Source organism: Crocodylus siamensis, chromosome 3, assembly GCF_052110815.1.
Source record: "Crocodylus siamensis isolate JL-2025a chromosome 3, ASM5211081v1, whole genome shotgun sequence".
Classification (NCBI taxonomy): domain Eukaryota; kingdom Metazoa; phylum Chordata; order Crocodylia; family Crocodylidae; genus Crocodylus; species Crocodylus siamensis.
In genome coordinates this window covers 258,472-273,871 of record NC_143397.1, presented here as the reverse complement: position 1 = coordinate 273,871, position 15,400 = coordinate 258,472, and the positions used below count along the sequence as shown (strand labels likewise).

The window sequence follows — 15,400 nt, the reverse complement described above, 5'->3', positions numbered from 1 at the left end:
GCGTCTGGGGCAGGAGGCACGTGCCACCGCCCCTCCCTGCTGCGCAGCCAGAGCAGGAGCGTGGCCCTGGGCGACAGGAAATGCGGAGGGTGGGGCGGGGCAGGGCGGGGGTTGCGTAGAGCTGGGCACGGCTGCGTGCGCTGCTCAGCATCTGGCATGCCGCCGAGGGCCTGGGACATCCTCCGTGCTGCCTTGGTGAGCTCTGTGCTGGCAGGGAGGGGGTGTGGGCGTGGGGCTGGCAGGACACTGCAGGCCAGGGTGGGGAGTCAGCACTGCTGGTGACAGCTGTCTAGGGCTGTTGTCCTGGCCCCTGCTAGCCAGGGGGTTGCTTGTCAGGGTCCCAGGATGGGGTCTCTGGCTGCAGAGGAGGGGTTGTTTGTTCCTCTGCCCTGGACAGCTGTGTGACCCCTGAGTGTCCGGAAAGCTGGCTTGATGCAAGTTGTACTGCTCCTCTGAACTGCTTCCTGTGACCATCCGCACCCCTGTGCTGCCTAGGCCGGCTCCCGGCCTGGTGGGAGGGTCCTGCACCACCCTAGTGCAGCTGGGTCATGGCCTCCCACCCACTGTCAAGGTTTGCAGCCCTCTACCACTGTCCCACCCCATGCAGCTGTGCCTGTCCTCGTTCTGGTGCCCTGGGGGTGCTTGGAATTGTGGCCACCCCTCGGTCCCCTCTTCCTGGGCCAGGACCGTGTGGCTGCTCCTTCCGTCACAGTCCCTTCTCCGTGATCCCTCATGCCTAGGAAACATAGATGTGCCAGCACCCAGGGGGGCTCCTGCGTGGTGATGGTCACGGCCCAGTCCTATCCCTTGCTCATAGGACTGAGCAGCCGGGTGCCAGCCCAGGACCCTGGTGGGGTGAGGGGCCCTGCTGGCACTGCCATGAACTCGGTTTTCCTCCTGTGGTTGCTGTGTCATGGTCTCTGATATTTATAGCTTGTTCCATGTCACCCTCCACTCTTATCGGCCGGGCTCGCACTTCCTCCAGCCGGCGCACTCGTGGCTGGGTGACAGTGGCCATCACTGCTCCCGCGCTGCTGGAAAGTGGCCTCAGAGTAAGAGGAAGTGGTTGGTCCTGCCCTAGATAAGCAGCTCGAGAGCATCTGGGCAGGGTGGCCCTGTGGGGGCCCTGTAGCTTCTGAATGCTCCTGCCCTCCCCTGTCCCCCAGGCTGGGCTAGGCTTGGGGGGTCTGCATGCACCCTCCATGCTCCTCAGGTGGCAGGAGGCAAGGAGTGTCCTGAGAGCCAGTGCAGGCACCTCATCCCCCTGCCAGGGGCAGGGCCCTGGGCCTGGTCTGCCTCCCGGCCCTTCGCTTCCTTCCTCTGCTGGGCATCTCGTGGGCCGGCGGGTCTGAGTATGGGGCCAGGGCCAGGACCTCATGGCTCTGCCCTGAACTCAGTGGCTTTTAGGAAGCTCTTCCCCTGCTTCAGTCTCCCCGGGGAGCTTTGTCACAGCTCTGCTATACAGCCCCTTCCCATGCAAGCCTCTCAGAGCAGACAGGGCTGGAACCCTTTGCTGAGGGAGATCTCCCAACAGCAGCAGCCCCTTGCTGGGGTCTCCGATCCTGGGCAGGGCCATGACATGCTGTTAGATCAGTTGTTGCCCTGCTGCCAGGCAGAGAAGGGCCCCAAAACCAGCCAGGGTGGGGTGAAGGTGGTGACGGCTGCAGGGGTCTCCTCAGCAAGGCCGCTTGCTCCTGTGCTGTTCCTGGGGGGCAGGGAGTGGCCGGTGCAGGGGCTGCACCTAGGGCAGCTGTACTGGAGCTGACCTGGCTGCCACTCTCCATTGCAGGTGAAGGAGGAGCAGGAGCCTTCCAGCCACCACCATGGTTGCCCTATCACTGAAGATCAGCATCGGCAATGTGGTCAAGACCATGCAATTTGAGCCCTCCACCATGGTGTATGATGCCTGCCGGATGATCCGCGAGCGTGTGCCGGAGGCACAGATGGGACAGCGTAAGTGCAAGGGCCCTGGGGCAAAGAGGGCAAAGGCCTGTCCAGCTCCACACCAGGCTAGGATGCTGCCTCCACGCCAGGCTGTGCAGCACAGCAACAGGGCTCCCACCCAGCCTGGGGAGGGGTCTCACCTCACCAGTGAAACATTCCTTTGCTCCCGTTCTTCCTCCTCATGTCCCTGAGCTGCTGCTGAAAGGTCCTCATCTTCCTGGGGCCAGCGCCACCCAGGTGCTGTGATTGTAGCATGGGGTCTGGAGCCTGAGATGCCATGTCCCTGCTCTGCCTGTCCTGCCCAGTTCTCCTGGACAGTATCTGACACTGTCCAGGAACGCTGGGCAGGACAGGGTGCAAGGTCCCCAAATTCGCACACTGCGTGGGGCAGACCAGGACTGCAGAAGCATCGTGGAGGTGGAGACCTGCTGCAGAGCAGCCAGTAGCATGAGGTGAGGGTGCATCCCTGCTGCGCGGCTCCAGTGGGAGGTGGCTGTTCTGTCCTGACCCAGAGATGTACTTGCAGTTTCCAGCCAGACAGGTTGGGCAGCACCTCAGGAGGTCATAAGGTACCCTGATGTCAGGCCACACATGGACACCGGAGACACGGTGCTGCCCAGGGTTCTGAGTCCAGCAGATGGAGGGAGAAGCTGAAGCTAGGCAGACAGATAGGAGGCAGCTGTGAAGAAAGGCCCTGACTTCAGGGGCAGGGCTGGGTCAAAGTCAAAGAGCCACAGGGCTGGCAGGGACCTCAGAGGTTACATCTACCCAAGCCCCACCTAAGGCAGGATCAGCTTCATCCAAATCAGCTCAGACAAACCCTGTGTCCGAGCTTGGAGCAGCACAACACCATCACCCTGACACAGCCTGGCATCGTCCCTGCCCCTGGACAGCATGGGGGCTGCAGGGCCAGCATGCTGCTGCTGCCAAGGGGGTTAATGCACACCCGAGAGGGACCAAGGTCCTGCCTCTGCCACAAGAGACCTGTTCTGGCCTGACCCCAGGCACTGGGGCAGGCCAGATGTCCACCCTGATGCTGCAGCTCCCGAGTCTTTCCACGGTGCAGCCCTCGCAGGCCATGGCTCCAGCCTCTCTTCAAAGAGAGGCTTGTGGGCCGTCTGGACTGCTGGCTGCTCCATGGTGTGGGGAGCAGTGCCCAGCGCCATGTCTGGATCAGGCTAGCTCCACTCACCTCTGGAGCATGGCTTGGGGCATAGCTGGGAGCCCCAGGGCACAGGAGGGGTCAGCCGCCTTGTCCTGCACCTCCAGCTGCCCCAGCTTCAGGGACCTCTTCCACCTGGCATCTGCTCTGCTCTCACATGCTTGGGCTGTGGCAGCTAGCCATGCTTACCTGCGTTTCCCCTAACACCTCCCTGCCCCATGTGCTCCTGGCCACTGGCCATGGGAACTGCCTGGCTTCTCCCTCCTGCCTGCTGCTCTTGGACACAGACAGGGCTGCAATGCTAGCTCTTTCTCTGTTCCTGCAGCCATGCTGGGCACTTGCTCCCTGGTCAAGGTCAATCTCAGACTGCTGCTCCCTGGCCCCATCTCTCTGCTTCCGCAGCCTTAGCCCCCCCCATGCCTGCAGGCTCCTGGGTGGCCAGAGGGTGAGGCTCTGTCTCCACAGATTCTCTGTTTTCTCCTCCTCAGCATGCTCAACCTCTTCTGCAAGCCTGGCCCTCCCCCATTGCCTGGTGCCCTGGCCACAGCTGTGTCTCGATTATGCCAGCAGCCAGGCTCCTGCTCCCTCCCCCACTCCCTGGCGGTGTGTGTATTTCTGCCTCCCTGGTGCAGCTTCCCTGATGCCCCCTCCACACAAAGCTGGGTTCCTGGGTCAGGCACCCCCAGCTCCCCTCTCTCCCCCTGTCCCTGCAGCTCAGGCCCTTCTCCTCGTAGCTTCCTGCACCAGGTTTGTGCCCCATTTCCTTCAGGGGACCGATAGAGCAAAGGTGGGTCCCTGGGATAGTCATGCTCCTGGGCACCCTGCAACAGGATGGGTGTGGGCTGGGAGACGTGGGAGCCCCTGCCGTGGGTGCAGAGCTCTGAGACAGCTCTGGGCAGAGCCAGTGACCAGGCAGAGCCCCTGAGGGACTGGATGGAGGGTGGGGACAGTGCTGAGGCAGCTGGGTACTGCTGTCCCGTGGCCCCCCCGGCAGCCCCAGGGTGGGGCGTTCTTTGCTCACTCTCTCCACCACAGGTCTTATGTTTCATGGTTAAAATTCAAGCAGGCTTGCTTTCATGACTCCGTCCCATTAGTTCTCCCCCTCGCTGCCTCCATGCCTCCCCTCCCCTGCCCGGCCTAACCTACGGACACCTGAGCACAGTCCTTGTCACAGTCCTTGTCGGCCCAAAGCCCTGGGGAGCCTCTGAGCCTGGCCTCACCCCTCTGCCCTGTCCCAGCCCATCCCCTCCTCATTGCCCCCGAGGCCCCTTTTCCTCACCCTGAGCCAGTATGGTGGAGCAATCAAATCTGTGGAGCGATTGTGCTGCCTGTCTGCTCCATCCCCTGGGTCATGGTTGGGAGCTCCCTGGCAGCACACCCCTGTACAGCACCTCCCTCCCCGGGACAGGAGCAGGCAGACAAGAGGTTATGCATGCACCAGCTGACACACGCTCCCCTGCGGCTCCCCCTCTCCCCACACAGCAAAGCCACATCAGCGTTTCGTCCGTCCTCACCCTGTGTCCTGGGGGAGACCCTGCACCCTGGGATGTGTCCCAGGCCCCTGGCAGGGTGGGGCTGGGCTGTGCCAGGCCTGGGAGAGCCCCGCACTGGGAAGGCCTGTGCTCTATCTTTCAGCCAGTGACTTCGGGCTATTCCTTTCGGATGAGGACCCAAAGAAGGGCATCTGGCTGGAGGCTGGGAAGGCACTGGACTACTACATGCTGCGCAACGGGGTGAGTGCCTGGGCTTTGCCCCCACCCCACTCCATACAGAGGGGCAGTGGCTCCCCCTCCTCCCCCCTGCCCCAGCTCTGGGCTGCCCTTGTCCTCTGCCAGCCCCACTTCCTCATCCCTCACAGCTCCTCCTGAGTGACGGTTCCCTGGGGCAAGTCGGGGTGGGGGGCAGGGGGCCAGTGCTGAGCCAAGCCCCTGCTGTGCCTGCAGGACACCATGGAGTACAAGAAGAAGCAGCGGCCCCTGAAGATCCGCATGCTGGATGGCACCGTGAAGACCGTCATGGTGGATGACTCCAAGACTGTCACCGACATGCTCATGACCATCTGTGCCAGAATCGGTGAGGGCATGATGGGCTGGGAGGGGAGGGGAGGGCAGTACCCGGCTGTGGGTGCCAGGGATGGGACAGGAGGCTCTGATGCCCCCCGCACCCACAGGCATCACTAACTACGATGAGTACTCACTGGTGCGGGACATCATGGAGGAGAAGAAGGAGGAGATCACTGGCACCCTCAAGAAGGACAAGACCCTACTGCGTGATGAGAAGAAGATGGAGAAGCTCAAGCAGAAGCTGCACACGGACGATGAGCGTGAGTGCCCAGACAGGGCAGGGGGGACCAGGGTGAGGGTGTGGGGAGGCCCGTCCCTGGGCAGGTGCTTGTCCCACCTCCCTCGGTGCCCCGGCAGTGTTCTGGACATCCCCTGGTTCCTGGGCTATGCCTGGCTGACCCCAGCACTTCCTGCAGTGAACTGGCTGGACCATGGGCGCACGCTGAGGGAGCAGGGCGTCGATGACAGCGAGACGCTGCTGCTTCGACGCAAGTTCTTTTACTCAGACCAGAATGTGGACTCCCGTGACCCTGTGCAGCTCAACCTGCTCTATGTGCAGGTACCCCCCTCCCCCCCCTCTGCCCTTCTGCTGGGGCTCTGTGCTCCTCACCACAGCCTGCCTGCAGAGACAGCACTCAGCTGCAACCCTGGCACTGGGCTCCCCAGGTCCGAGTCTGGCCTTCCCTGTGCTTGCCAGGGAACCTCTCCTGCCCTGGCTGGAGGTCAGAGCAGCCCCCAGCCCGGGCTCAGCCCTTGCACTGCTGTGCTGCTGCTCTGAGCGCAACCAGTCCCATCTCCAGCACTCCTGCAGTTGGCCCCTGGGCCACCAGAAGGGGCAAGTATGGTGAGTGGGAGGGTGTTCCCAGCTTTCAGGCCTGTTCTGTCCAGGTGGCTCATACCTAGGCATCCCCCACCTGCTGGCCTGGGCTAGGGAAGCCCACACACTTCTCTTGCCATGTGAGGCCTGGCCCTGGCCACACATGCGGAGTGCCTGCAGATCAGCTCAGCCCAGGCACCGCTCGCCCTCCTTGTCAGGCTCCAAAGCCTGGAGGGTCCTTACCAGAGAGGATGGGGGGTAGCAGGCTCTGTGATGTGCTCAGTGCTGTCACCACAGAGCCCTGTGGCCAGGCTGCCTCTGCCTGGCTAGGACGCAGCCCCTGCCCTGCAGGGCCTCACTCGCCCTCTGCTGCCTCCAGGCCCGAGACGACATCCTTAACGGCTCGCACCCCGTCTCCTTCGACAAGGCCTGTGAGTTCGCCGGGTACCAGTGCCAGATCCAGTTTGGGTCCCACAACGAGCAGAAGCACAAGCCGGGTTTCCTGGAGTGAGTGCCTGGAGCTGGCTGCTGGCCAGCTCAGCAGTGTGGGGCTGGGGGGCAAGGGGGCTCCTGAGTACCACCCTGGCCCAGTGCCCTTGAGTGCCTGACAGGGCAGGGAGCACATGTCTGCTTCCTCAGGAGCATCTGTGCACCCCGGGTGCAGGCCTGGTGTGGCCTAGCCGGTGAGGGTACCTGTGAGGGCACATGCCCAGGGCTGTTGGCTTGTACCAGGGGCTGCTGCTTCAGGGACCCTGCACTGCCCATGGCCACTGCAGGTGTCTGTTCTCTTGCACCCATGTTGCCCCAGCCCTGGCCTTGCAGGGCCAGGCCACCCTGGGGCTTATGCCAGCCCTAGTAGTGATGGCCTGCTCCATGCTTTCTGCAGCCTGAAGGACTTCCTGCCCAAGGAGTACATCAAGCAGAAGGGAGAGCGCAAGATCTTCATGGTGAGTCTGCAGGGCAGGAGGGCAGAGCACCTGGCCCTGGGGCCCTACCTGCCAAGCTGCGGCCGAGGGCCACAAGAGCTGGCAGCCCTGGGCACACATGCTGTGCTACAGTGGGTCATGGCTGAGGCTGGGTGGAGGCCTGGTGGAAGGTGGGGGCCAGAAAAGGGTGTGGGAGCAGGTGGGCCATGGCAAGCTGGGGGGCAGGGCAGGGAAGTCTGGAGCAGTGGGGTAGGGCAGGGTGCATCCAGGGCTGGGGGTGACGGGACCTCTCTATCTTCACCTTTTGCAGGCCCACAAGAACTGCAACAACATGAGTGAGATTGAGGCTAAAGTGCGTTATGTGAAACTTGCCCGGTCCCTGAAAACCTATGGGGTCTCCTTCTTCCTGGTCAAGGTACAGCAGTGGCTTCCTTGCCCCTCAGCCCTTCACCTCCCATGTCTCCCTCTCTCAACCTCTCCGTCCCTGGGGCCAAGCAGTGTTCCCCTGGGGCTGGGCTCTGAGCATCCCACTGTCCAGCGAGGCCCCAGTATTCCTGCTCCTGCAGGGGCTGTGCATGGGGCTGTCTCTGGGCAGCCGTGACCCCTCTGTGTCCTGGTGCAGGAGAAAATGAAGGGGAAGAACAAGCTGGTGCCACGGCTGCTGGGCATCACCAAGGAGTGTGTGATGCGGGTGGACGAGAAGACCAAGGAGGTGATTCAGGAGTGGAACCTCACCAACATCAAGCGCTGGGCTGCCTCACCTAAGAGCTTCACCCTGGTAAGGCCCTGGCTCTCAAACCCTCCTGCCCTGTTTGTCCCCATACTCTCTCCTGCCTGCTGTGCTCCCAGACCTCATCACTACGCCATCAAGCTCTGGGCAGGCTCACACGGACAGGCCCTTCTCCTTCCCTTGGACTCATGTCTCTGACCAAGCCGTGCCTTGCACTCCCACTGCCGCCCCTCCAGCCATCCCTGGGGCATGGGAAACCCAGCAGAGCAGAGCATGCCCGGGGCATCTGGAGCGTGCCAGGTGCCCATTCCCCATGCAACACATTACTGCGGCCTTGCAGGACTTTGGGGACTACCAGGATGGGTACTACTCAGTGCAGACGACGGAGGGGGAGCAGATCGCCCAGCTGATCGCCGGCTACATTGACATCATCCTGAAGAAGGCAAGTGCCGCGCTGGCTGGGAGCATGGGGGCAGTGGAGTGGCATGCACGCTGTAAACACAGGCTGTTGGCAGAGCCCATCCAGGGCAGGTGGAGGGTTGGCAGGACTTGCTGCCTCACTCCAACATGCTTCAGCATCTCCAGGGGGGCTCCCTTGCATGGGTGGAGTGTGGGGCCTGGGCTGCCAGGAGGACAGATGCTGTGAGCTCACTCATCTCTGTCTCTGTCCCACAGAAAAAGAGCAAGGATCACTTCGGGCTGGAGGGGGATGAGGAGTCCACCATGCTGGAAGACTCCGTCTCCCCCAAGAAGTATGGCCCTGGGCATGCCATGGGTGGGGCACAGCAAGGCCCGGGCCTGGGAGGGTCAGCCCCGGGGGGACCATGTGTTCCCAGGCGGGTGGGATGGGGGGAGTTCCTCAGACACCAAAAGAGCCTTCACATGGGTTGAGTGACATTTGCAGCAGCTCTCAGCCAAACCTCTGGTGCAGGCGGGATGGCTGCAGTGCCTGTCAACAGGGACCTGCCAGCTGCCCCAACCCCTAAGAGGGGCCCTGTCAGGAGCCCCCTCCCCAGGGGGACACAATCCCTATGCCCAGAGCTGTGAGGGCAGGTAGCTGCCAGGGCTGGGATGACGGAAAGTCCCATTCCCCAGGACGCAGCCCCCGTGCCCAGAGCTGCAAGGGCAGGTGGGAGGGAGTGCTGCCAGGACAGAGGTGCTGAGGTGGAGGGAAGCCTCCTCCTTGGCTTGCATCTGCAGCGTGCAGGGTCCCATTGCAGGTCCACGGTGCTGCAGCAGCAGTTCAACCGCGTGGGCAAGGTGGAGCACGGCTCTGTGGCATTGCCGGCCGTCATGCGCTCGGGTGCAGGTGGCCCTGAGAGCTTCCAGGTGGGCACCATGCCACAGGCCCAGCAGCAGGTCACCAGTGGGCAGATGCACCGAGGGCACATGCCCCCCCTGGTAAGAGCTCCCTGTGCTGCTGTGGGTGCTGCCCCCAGGGCTTCTTGTGGTGCTTGTGGCCATTTTCCCCACCCTCGGCTGGGCAGGGCATGTCCCAGGGCTGTGCTTGCGCAGGTGGTCCCATGGGGCTGCCAGTGTCCCCTTCTCACAGATCCCTACCCAAGCTGCCCTGCAGCCCCAGCACCATTCATGGCAGCCCCAGGCAAGGAGGCCACACATGGGGCCCCGGACTCCTCCCTCCCAGCCCCATGTGGTCTCTCCCATTCATCCTTGCAGTGGTGGCCACTGCACCCTGGGCTCTAGTGGGGCCAGCTGCTGCCATGTCCAGCCCCACTAGCGCCAGTCCCTTGAGGCTGGCAGGGGAGCAGGACACGGACCCACCAGCCTCAGCCATGGATGGTACCTGTTGCTTGGGGTTGAGCTGGCCTCTCCTATGCATATGGAGGGGTTCCCCTGTGTGAGGCGGATGCCAGATGCTACCTGGTCCCCTCCCTGTGGGCTCTGTCCAGGCAGTGCCCAGGATGCTGGGCTTTCCTGGGCGCTGGCCTGGGAAGGTGACCTACCTAGCTGGACCAGGCTGTGTCCAGGCCCGTGGGATTGGGCATTGCAGGCTCCTGGTGTTCCCCACCCCTCACTGCAGCCTGGCTCTTGTGGGATGTGTGGCTTCCCCTCTGCAGCACTATGTCCATCCCTTGGCAGGTGCCTGCCCAAGCGGCACGTTGGGGTGTTGCTGTTGCCTAGTGGTGGGAGGGGGCCAGGTCCGGTGAGCGTGACGGGCACAGCCCTGCAGAACCACTAGCACTGTCTCCACCTTGTGTTGCAGACGTCGGCCCAGCAGGCCCTGACCGGTACCATCAATTCCAGCATGCAGGCAGTGCACGCGGCACAGGCCACGCTGGATGACTTCGAGACGCTGCCACCACTCGGGCAGGATGCTGTGAGTGCCGGGTGCCCACGGTGCTCGCTGGTGCTGTGGGGCTTGTCTGCCTAGGTTGAGGGACGGGGCCTGCAGGAGTGATCTCTGTCCCATGGAGCAGGTCCTGGGGAACTGGGGCTGGGGCTGAAGTGCACTGGGCCTGCAGGTCCTCTGTGTTGGTTGGGGCTGGAGCATCCCTAGCTAACCCTGCTGCCCCCTTTCAGGCCTCCAAAGCCTGGCGCAAGAACAAGATGGATGAGTCGAAGCACGAGATCCACTCGCAGGTGGACGCCATCACTGCGGGCACTGCCTCCGTGGTGAACCTGACTGCAGGTGCGCAGTGCGGGGAGGGCTGCTGAGTATCCTGGCGCCCCACCGTGGGCCCCTGCTCTGCTCTCTAGGACACATGCTTGGAGTTGGGCAGTGACTGTTGCCCCTTGCCCCAGCACAAACCAAGCCCCTGGGGCTGCCATCCCGCCTGGCCATGCTGCCCTTCCCCCAGGCCTTGCTGCCCCACTTTACACCGACCTCTGCCTCTGCCCCGTGCCCCTTGCTGCCACCTTCCACTGCACAGCCAGGTTCCTGGGCCCCACCACTGAGCTGCTTTGCTCTCTCTGGAGCATGTGGTCTAGTTGCTGACGTGGTGCTGACCCAATGTCACCCTGCACAGTGCCTCTGGCCCCGCACACCAGAGCTGTTAGTCCCAAGACAGGCTGTGGACCTGACATAGCTGCAGCCTAGTCTGAAGGTCCCTGCTGTCCCCTGGGACAGGGTTGTGCCAGCCTGGCTGGGCCTGGATGCTCCGATCTCCCTGGGCTGCCCAGGCCAGGAGGGCACGTGGTCTGTGCCCCCTCACACCCATACACGCACTTCCCCATGCAGGGGACCCAGCTGACACGGATTACACGGCTGTGGGCTGTGCTGTCACCACCATCTCCTCCAACCTCACTGAGATGTCCAAGGGCGTCAAGCTGCTGGCCGCCCTCATGGAGGACGAGGGCGGGAATGGGCGGCAGCTCCTGCAAGCAGCCAAAAACTTGGCAAGCGCCGTCTCAGACCTGCTGAAGACCGCTCAGCCAGCCAGTGCTGAGGTGGGGGCCAGGCCATGCTGTTGGGCTGGGGAGGAGAACAGCGAGGCAGGGCAGATGCTTGCTTAGGGGCCCTATATGGTGGGCTGGGTGTGGTGCTAGCAGGCGGGCTGGGGTGTGATGCTAGCAGGGGGGGTATGGAGCTGGGCAGGGGAAAGTGGGGGGTGGGCACGAGGCACGGTGCCATCCTAACTACGTGTCTGCATGTGCCCGGCAGCCACGCCAGAACCTGCTGCAGGCGGCCGGCATCGTGGGCCAGACAAGCGGGGAGCTGCTGCAGCAGATCGGAGAGAGTGACACCGACCCGCGCTTCCAGGTGAGGACACGGCTCTGGCCAGGGGATGCACTGGGGACAGTATCCAGACCCTCCCCATCTCGCTCTGCCCACACCTGCCCCAGCATGGGCTGGCTGGCTGGTAGGGCCCCTGTGTGGCAGCTGTGCCAGGAGGCATGGCCCTCTTGCCCGTGCCAGGAACTGCCAGGATGTAACGCCTCTTCTCTCGTGGATCCTATATAGATCGTGGCAAGCCGGTGTGCTCGGACCCTGCCCACATTCGACCCAAAGACGGTAACGAGGGCAGGGCGCAATGCAGCCGCCCCCCTCTGGGCAGGGTGTTCCTCCTCTGGGCACAATCAGCTCGGTGCTAGGGCTGGAAACGGGTCCCAACCTGCTTCTCTTGTGATTTGATTCTGACTCTGAAGTTCATGCCCTCGGGTCACTGCCCAATGCCTCCTGGCAGAGCCCCCACAGCCCATCCTCTCTTGGGCACATTCAGGGCTCAGCGCAGGGGTGTGGGCATGGGGCTCCATCCCTGTCCCTTCCCCATGCCGGCTGTGCAGGCCTGCCGCTCAGACCCGAGGGCATCCGCTCCTTGCCTTCTACCTCTGCCGGGGCTGCTGCTGCCGCAGGGGCAGATCTGGGTGTGATGGGGCCGGGCACTAGTGAGCCACTGCATGTGCTCCACGGCTCCATGATTGTGGCTGGAGCTGGTGGTGGGTAGGAGCTGTGCTCTGGCCAGGGGTGGGGAGCAGTGTGTGGGCACAGGGCAAGCTAGGCCGCATGGCTGGCTGCAGGTGGCGGGACAGGATGCTTGGTGTTGTGCAAGCTGGTGCCGATGGGCCTGGCCCCACTTCGGCTGTGGAGTTCCTGCCCCCCACCCCCCTGTACTTCAGAGCAGCTGCAGTTCTGTGCAGTGCCGGGGCGGGGGGCACCCATGTCCATGCTTACCCCGGGCCCCAGCAGTGCCCACCTTTGTGCCCGTGGCGCGGGTAAGACGCACAGCAGGCCTGTGGTGCCCGGCAGATGTGCAGCAAGTCATGGCACCCCGGGACAGGTGGTGCTGCAGGCCTGTTCAGTGCCGCCAGGCTGGTGGGAGCAGGAGGTCGGGCTCGCATTTCCCTGCTGAATATTTCAGGAGTTGCTCCTTGCTGAGCAGGCAGTGGGGGGGCAGCTGCTGCCTGTGCTGTGCTGTGCTGTGCTGACCCCCTCGTTTGACATCCATCCTGCAGGACATGCTAATGCAGCTGGCAAAGGCGGTGGCCAGTGCCGCGGCTGCGCTTGTCCTAAAGGCCAAAAACGTGGCCCAGAAGACGGAGGACTCAGTATTGCAGACCCAGGTGATTGCGGCCGCCACGCAGTGCGCTCTCTCCACCTCCCAGCTTGTGGCCTGCACCAAGGTAAGGCCTGTGCTGATGCGCAGAATTAACCGCTCTCTCTCCATGTACTCTGGGAGGCGTGCTGAGGGAGATGTCTCCTTGCTAAAAGGGAGGCATATACCCAATGGAGAGATGGGGTCATCGCCAAGAAGGACTATGTTATAGTCGCCCGAGGATGTAGGGGGGCAGTCAGGAGGGCCAAGGCAGAGTTGGAGATAGGACTAGCTTCCCGGATTAAGGACAATAAGAAGTCCTTCTTCAAATACATAGGGGGTAAAAAGAGGGTCCCGGGTAATGTGGGGCCCCTGCAGGACACGATGGGCAACTTAGTCATCACGCCAGATGACAAAGCTAACATATTTAACGATTTCTTTGCCTCTGTCTTCCTAAGTAGGGACCAGTTCAGCCACCTCCCTGCTGGGCCCCCCTCGGGCCCCGAGAGAGACACGCCTGGGCCAAGGGTTAGCGAGGAGTTAGTTAGGGTACTTCTGGAGAGGCTGGACGTGTTCAAGTCCGCTGGTCCGGACGATCTTCACCCTAGGGTTCTACAGGAACTGGCTGAGGTCATTGCGGGACCCCTGGCACGGCTCTATGAGCACTCGTGGTGCTCTGGCGAGGTGCCGGAGGACTGGAAGAGGGCCAATGTGGTCCCTATCTTCAAAAAGGGAAAAAAAGAGGACCCGGGAAATTACAGGCCAGTTAGTCTGACCTCAATCCCGGGTAAGCTCTTTGAAAAAATTATCCTGGCACACATCCAGGAGGGCCTTGCGGGGGAATGCATGCTCAGGGGCAACCAACATGGGTTCATCAGTGGCAGGTCTTGTCAGACCAACCTGGTGGCCTTTTACGATCAGGTCACCAAATCATTAGACGCAGGGGTTGCTGTGGATGTAGTCTTTTTGGACTTCCGGAAGGCTTTCGACACTGTCTCTCACCCTGTCCTCATCAAAAAGCTGGGAGACTGTGGTGTCGATGCCCACACGGTTAAATGGGTCACCAACTGGTTGGAGGGCCGCACCCAGAGGGTGGTAGTGGATGGGTTCTTCTCGACCTGGAAGGATGTGGGCAGTGGGGTTCCGCAGGGCTCGGTCCTCGGGCCCGCACTGTTCAACATCTTCATCAGTGACTTGGATGAGGGGGTAGAAAGCACCCTGTTCAAGTTTGCTGATGACACTAAGATGTGGGGGGATGTGGGTGCACTAGAAGGGTGCAATAGGCTACAAGCTGACCTTGACAGGTTGCAACGGTGGGCGGATGAGAATAGGATGGGGTTTAACACTGATAAGTGCAAGGTGTTGCACATGGGGAGGAAGAACCGGCACCACACTTACAGGTTGGGGAACTCCCCTCTTGCCAGCACGGAGACGGAAAAGGATCTTGGAGTCGTCATTGACTCCACGATGGACATGGGCCGGCAGTGTGGGGAGGCAGTCAAGAAGGCCAATCGTACCCTGTCATGCATCCACAGATGCATCTCGAGCAGGTCCAGGGAGGTGATCCTCCCCCTCTATGCGGCACTGGTCAGGCCGCAGCTGGAGTACTGCGTCCAGTTCTGGGCGCCACACTTCAAGAGGGACGTGGACAATATGGAAAGAGTTCAGAGGAGGGCCACTCGTATGATCAGGGGTCAGCAGGGCAGGCCTTATGAGGATAGGCTATGGGACCTGAACCTGTTTAGCCTCCACAAGAGAAGGTTAAGGGGGGACCTTGTGGCCTGCTACAAACTGGTCAGGGGGGATCAGCAGGTATTGGGGGAGTCCCTGTTCCCCTGTGCGCTGCCAGGAGTGACCAGGAATAACGGTCACAAACTGGCGGAGGGTAAGTTTAGATTAGATATTAGGAGGCGCTACTTCACAGTCAGGGCGGCTAGGGCCTGGAACCAGCTTCCAGGGGAAGTGGTGCAGGCTCCTAGCCTGGGGATTTTTAAAAGGAAGTTAGATGAGCACCTTGCCGGGGTCATCTGACCCCGGGGCTCTTTCCTGCTAAGGCAGGGGGTCGGACTAGATGATCTACCTAGGTCCCTTCCGACTCTAGCTACTATGAAACTATGAAACTACTGGCCCTGCCCTGGCCTGCGGGCACAAGCGAGAGCCAGCCCTTGTCCATGGGGTTGCCTGGGGTATGCTCTGAGAGCGGGAGAGGCCAGGTGAGGGCCTCAGTTAACTCTTTCTGTGCAGAGCAGTTATAATTATTTCTGTGCTGCAGCACAATGTGGGAGGCAAGGGTGTTGGCCCTCTCCATGCTGCAGTACAGGTAAGTGTCTCAAGTCCTCTCCTCTGTGCAGGTGGTGGCTCCCACGATCAGCTCCCCAGTGTGCCAGGAACAGCTGATTGAGGCTGGCAAGCTAGTGGCCAAGTCAGCAGAGTGCTGCGTGGAGGCCTCCCAGGCAGCCACCGATGATGAACAACTGCTGAAGCAGGTGGGCATAGCAGCCACGGCTGTGACCCAGGCCCTGAACGACCTGCTGCAGCACATCAAGCAGCACGCCACAGGTGGGCAGCCCATCGGGCGCTACGACCAGGCCACCGACACCATCCTCAACGTCACGGAGAACATCTTTAGCTCCATGGGTGACGCAGGTGAGTGGGGGGCAGGGTGCAGTGCTGTGGTGGGGGCGATGGGCGAGTGCCACAAGGCAAGATGTGGCCATCCTCGAAGGCTATGCCTCATCCCTGTGCTGGTGCCCGGGGGTTGATG

The 15,400-nt window shown here is 62.1% G+C and overlaps 1 protein-coding gene across 3 annotated transcripts in view; it reads left to right on the top strand.

The window, feature by feature from the left end:
- TLN1 (talin 1) overlaps positions 1-15,400 on the top strand; it is a 52,291-nt gene that overhangs the window by 14,359 nt on the left and 22,532 nt on the right. For 2 of the 3 annotated variants that reach the window (XM_090037421.1, XM_090037422.1), the window contains exons 2-20: positions 1,790-1,953; positions 4,742-4,839; positions 5,050-5,179; positions 5,277-5,429; positions 5,586-5,728; positions 6,366-6,493; positions 6,873-6,933; positions 7,223-7,327; positions 7,535-7,690; positions 7,983-8,084; positions 8,318-8,394; positions 8,863-9,043; positions 9,867-9,980; positions 10,184-10,292; positions 10,842-11,050; positions 11,265-11,363; positions 11,565-11,615; positions 12,557-12,724; positions 14,988-15,282. In XM_090037421.1, coding sequence (XP_089893547.1) covers positions 1,824-1,953; positions 4,742-4,839; positions 5,050-5,179; positions 5,277-5,429; positions 5,586-5,728; positions 6,366-6,493; positions 6,873-6,933; positions 7,223-7,327; positions 7,535-7,690; positions 7,983-8,084; positions 8,318-8,394; positions 8,863-9,043; positions 9,867-9,980; positions 10,184-10,292; positions 10,842-11,050; positions 11,265-11,363; positions 11,565-11,615; positions 12,557-12,724; positions 14,988-15,282 — 2,509 coding nt within the window. In that variant the 5' untranslated portion in view covers positions 1,790-1,823. The remainder of the gene's footprint in view (positions 1-1,789; positions 1,954-4,741; positions 4,840-5,049; positions 5,180-5,276; positions 5,430-5,585; positions 5,729-6,365; positions 6,494-6,872; positions 6,934-7,222; positions 7,328-7,534; positions 7,691-7,982; positions 8,085-8,317; positions 8,395-8,862; positions 9,044-9,866; positions 9,981-10,183; positions 10,293-10,841; positions 11,051-11,264; positions 11,364-11,564; positions 11,616-12,556; positions 12,725-14,987; positions 15,283-15,400) is intronic. The other variant, XM_090037423.1, reaches the window with a different exon arrangement.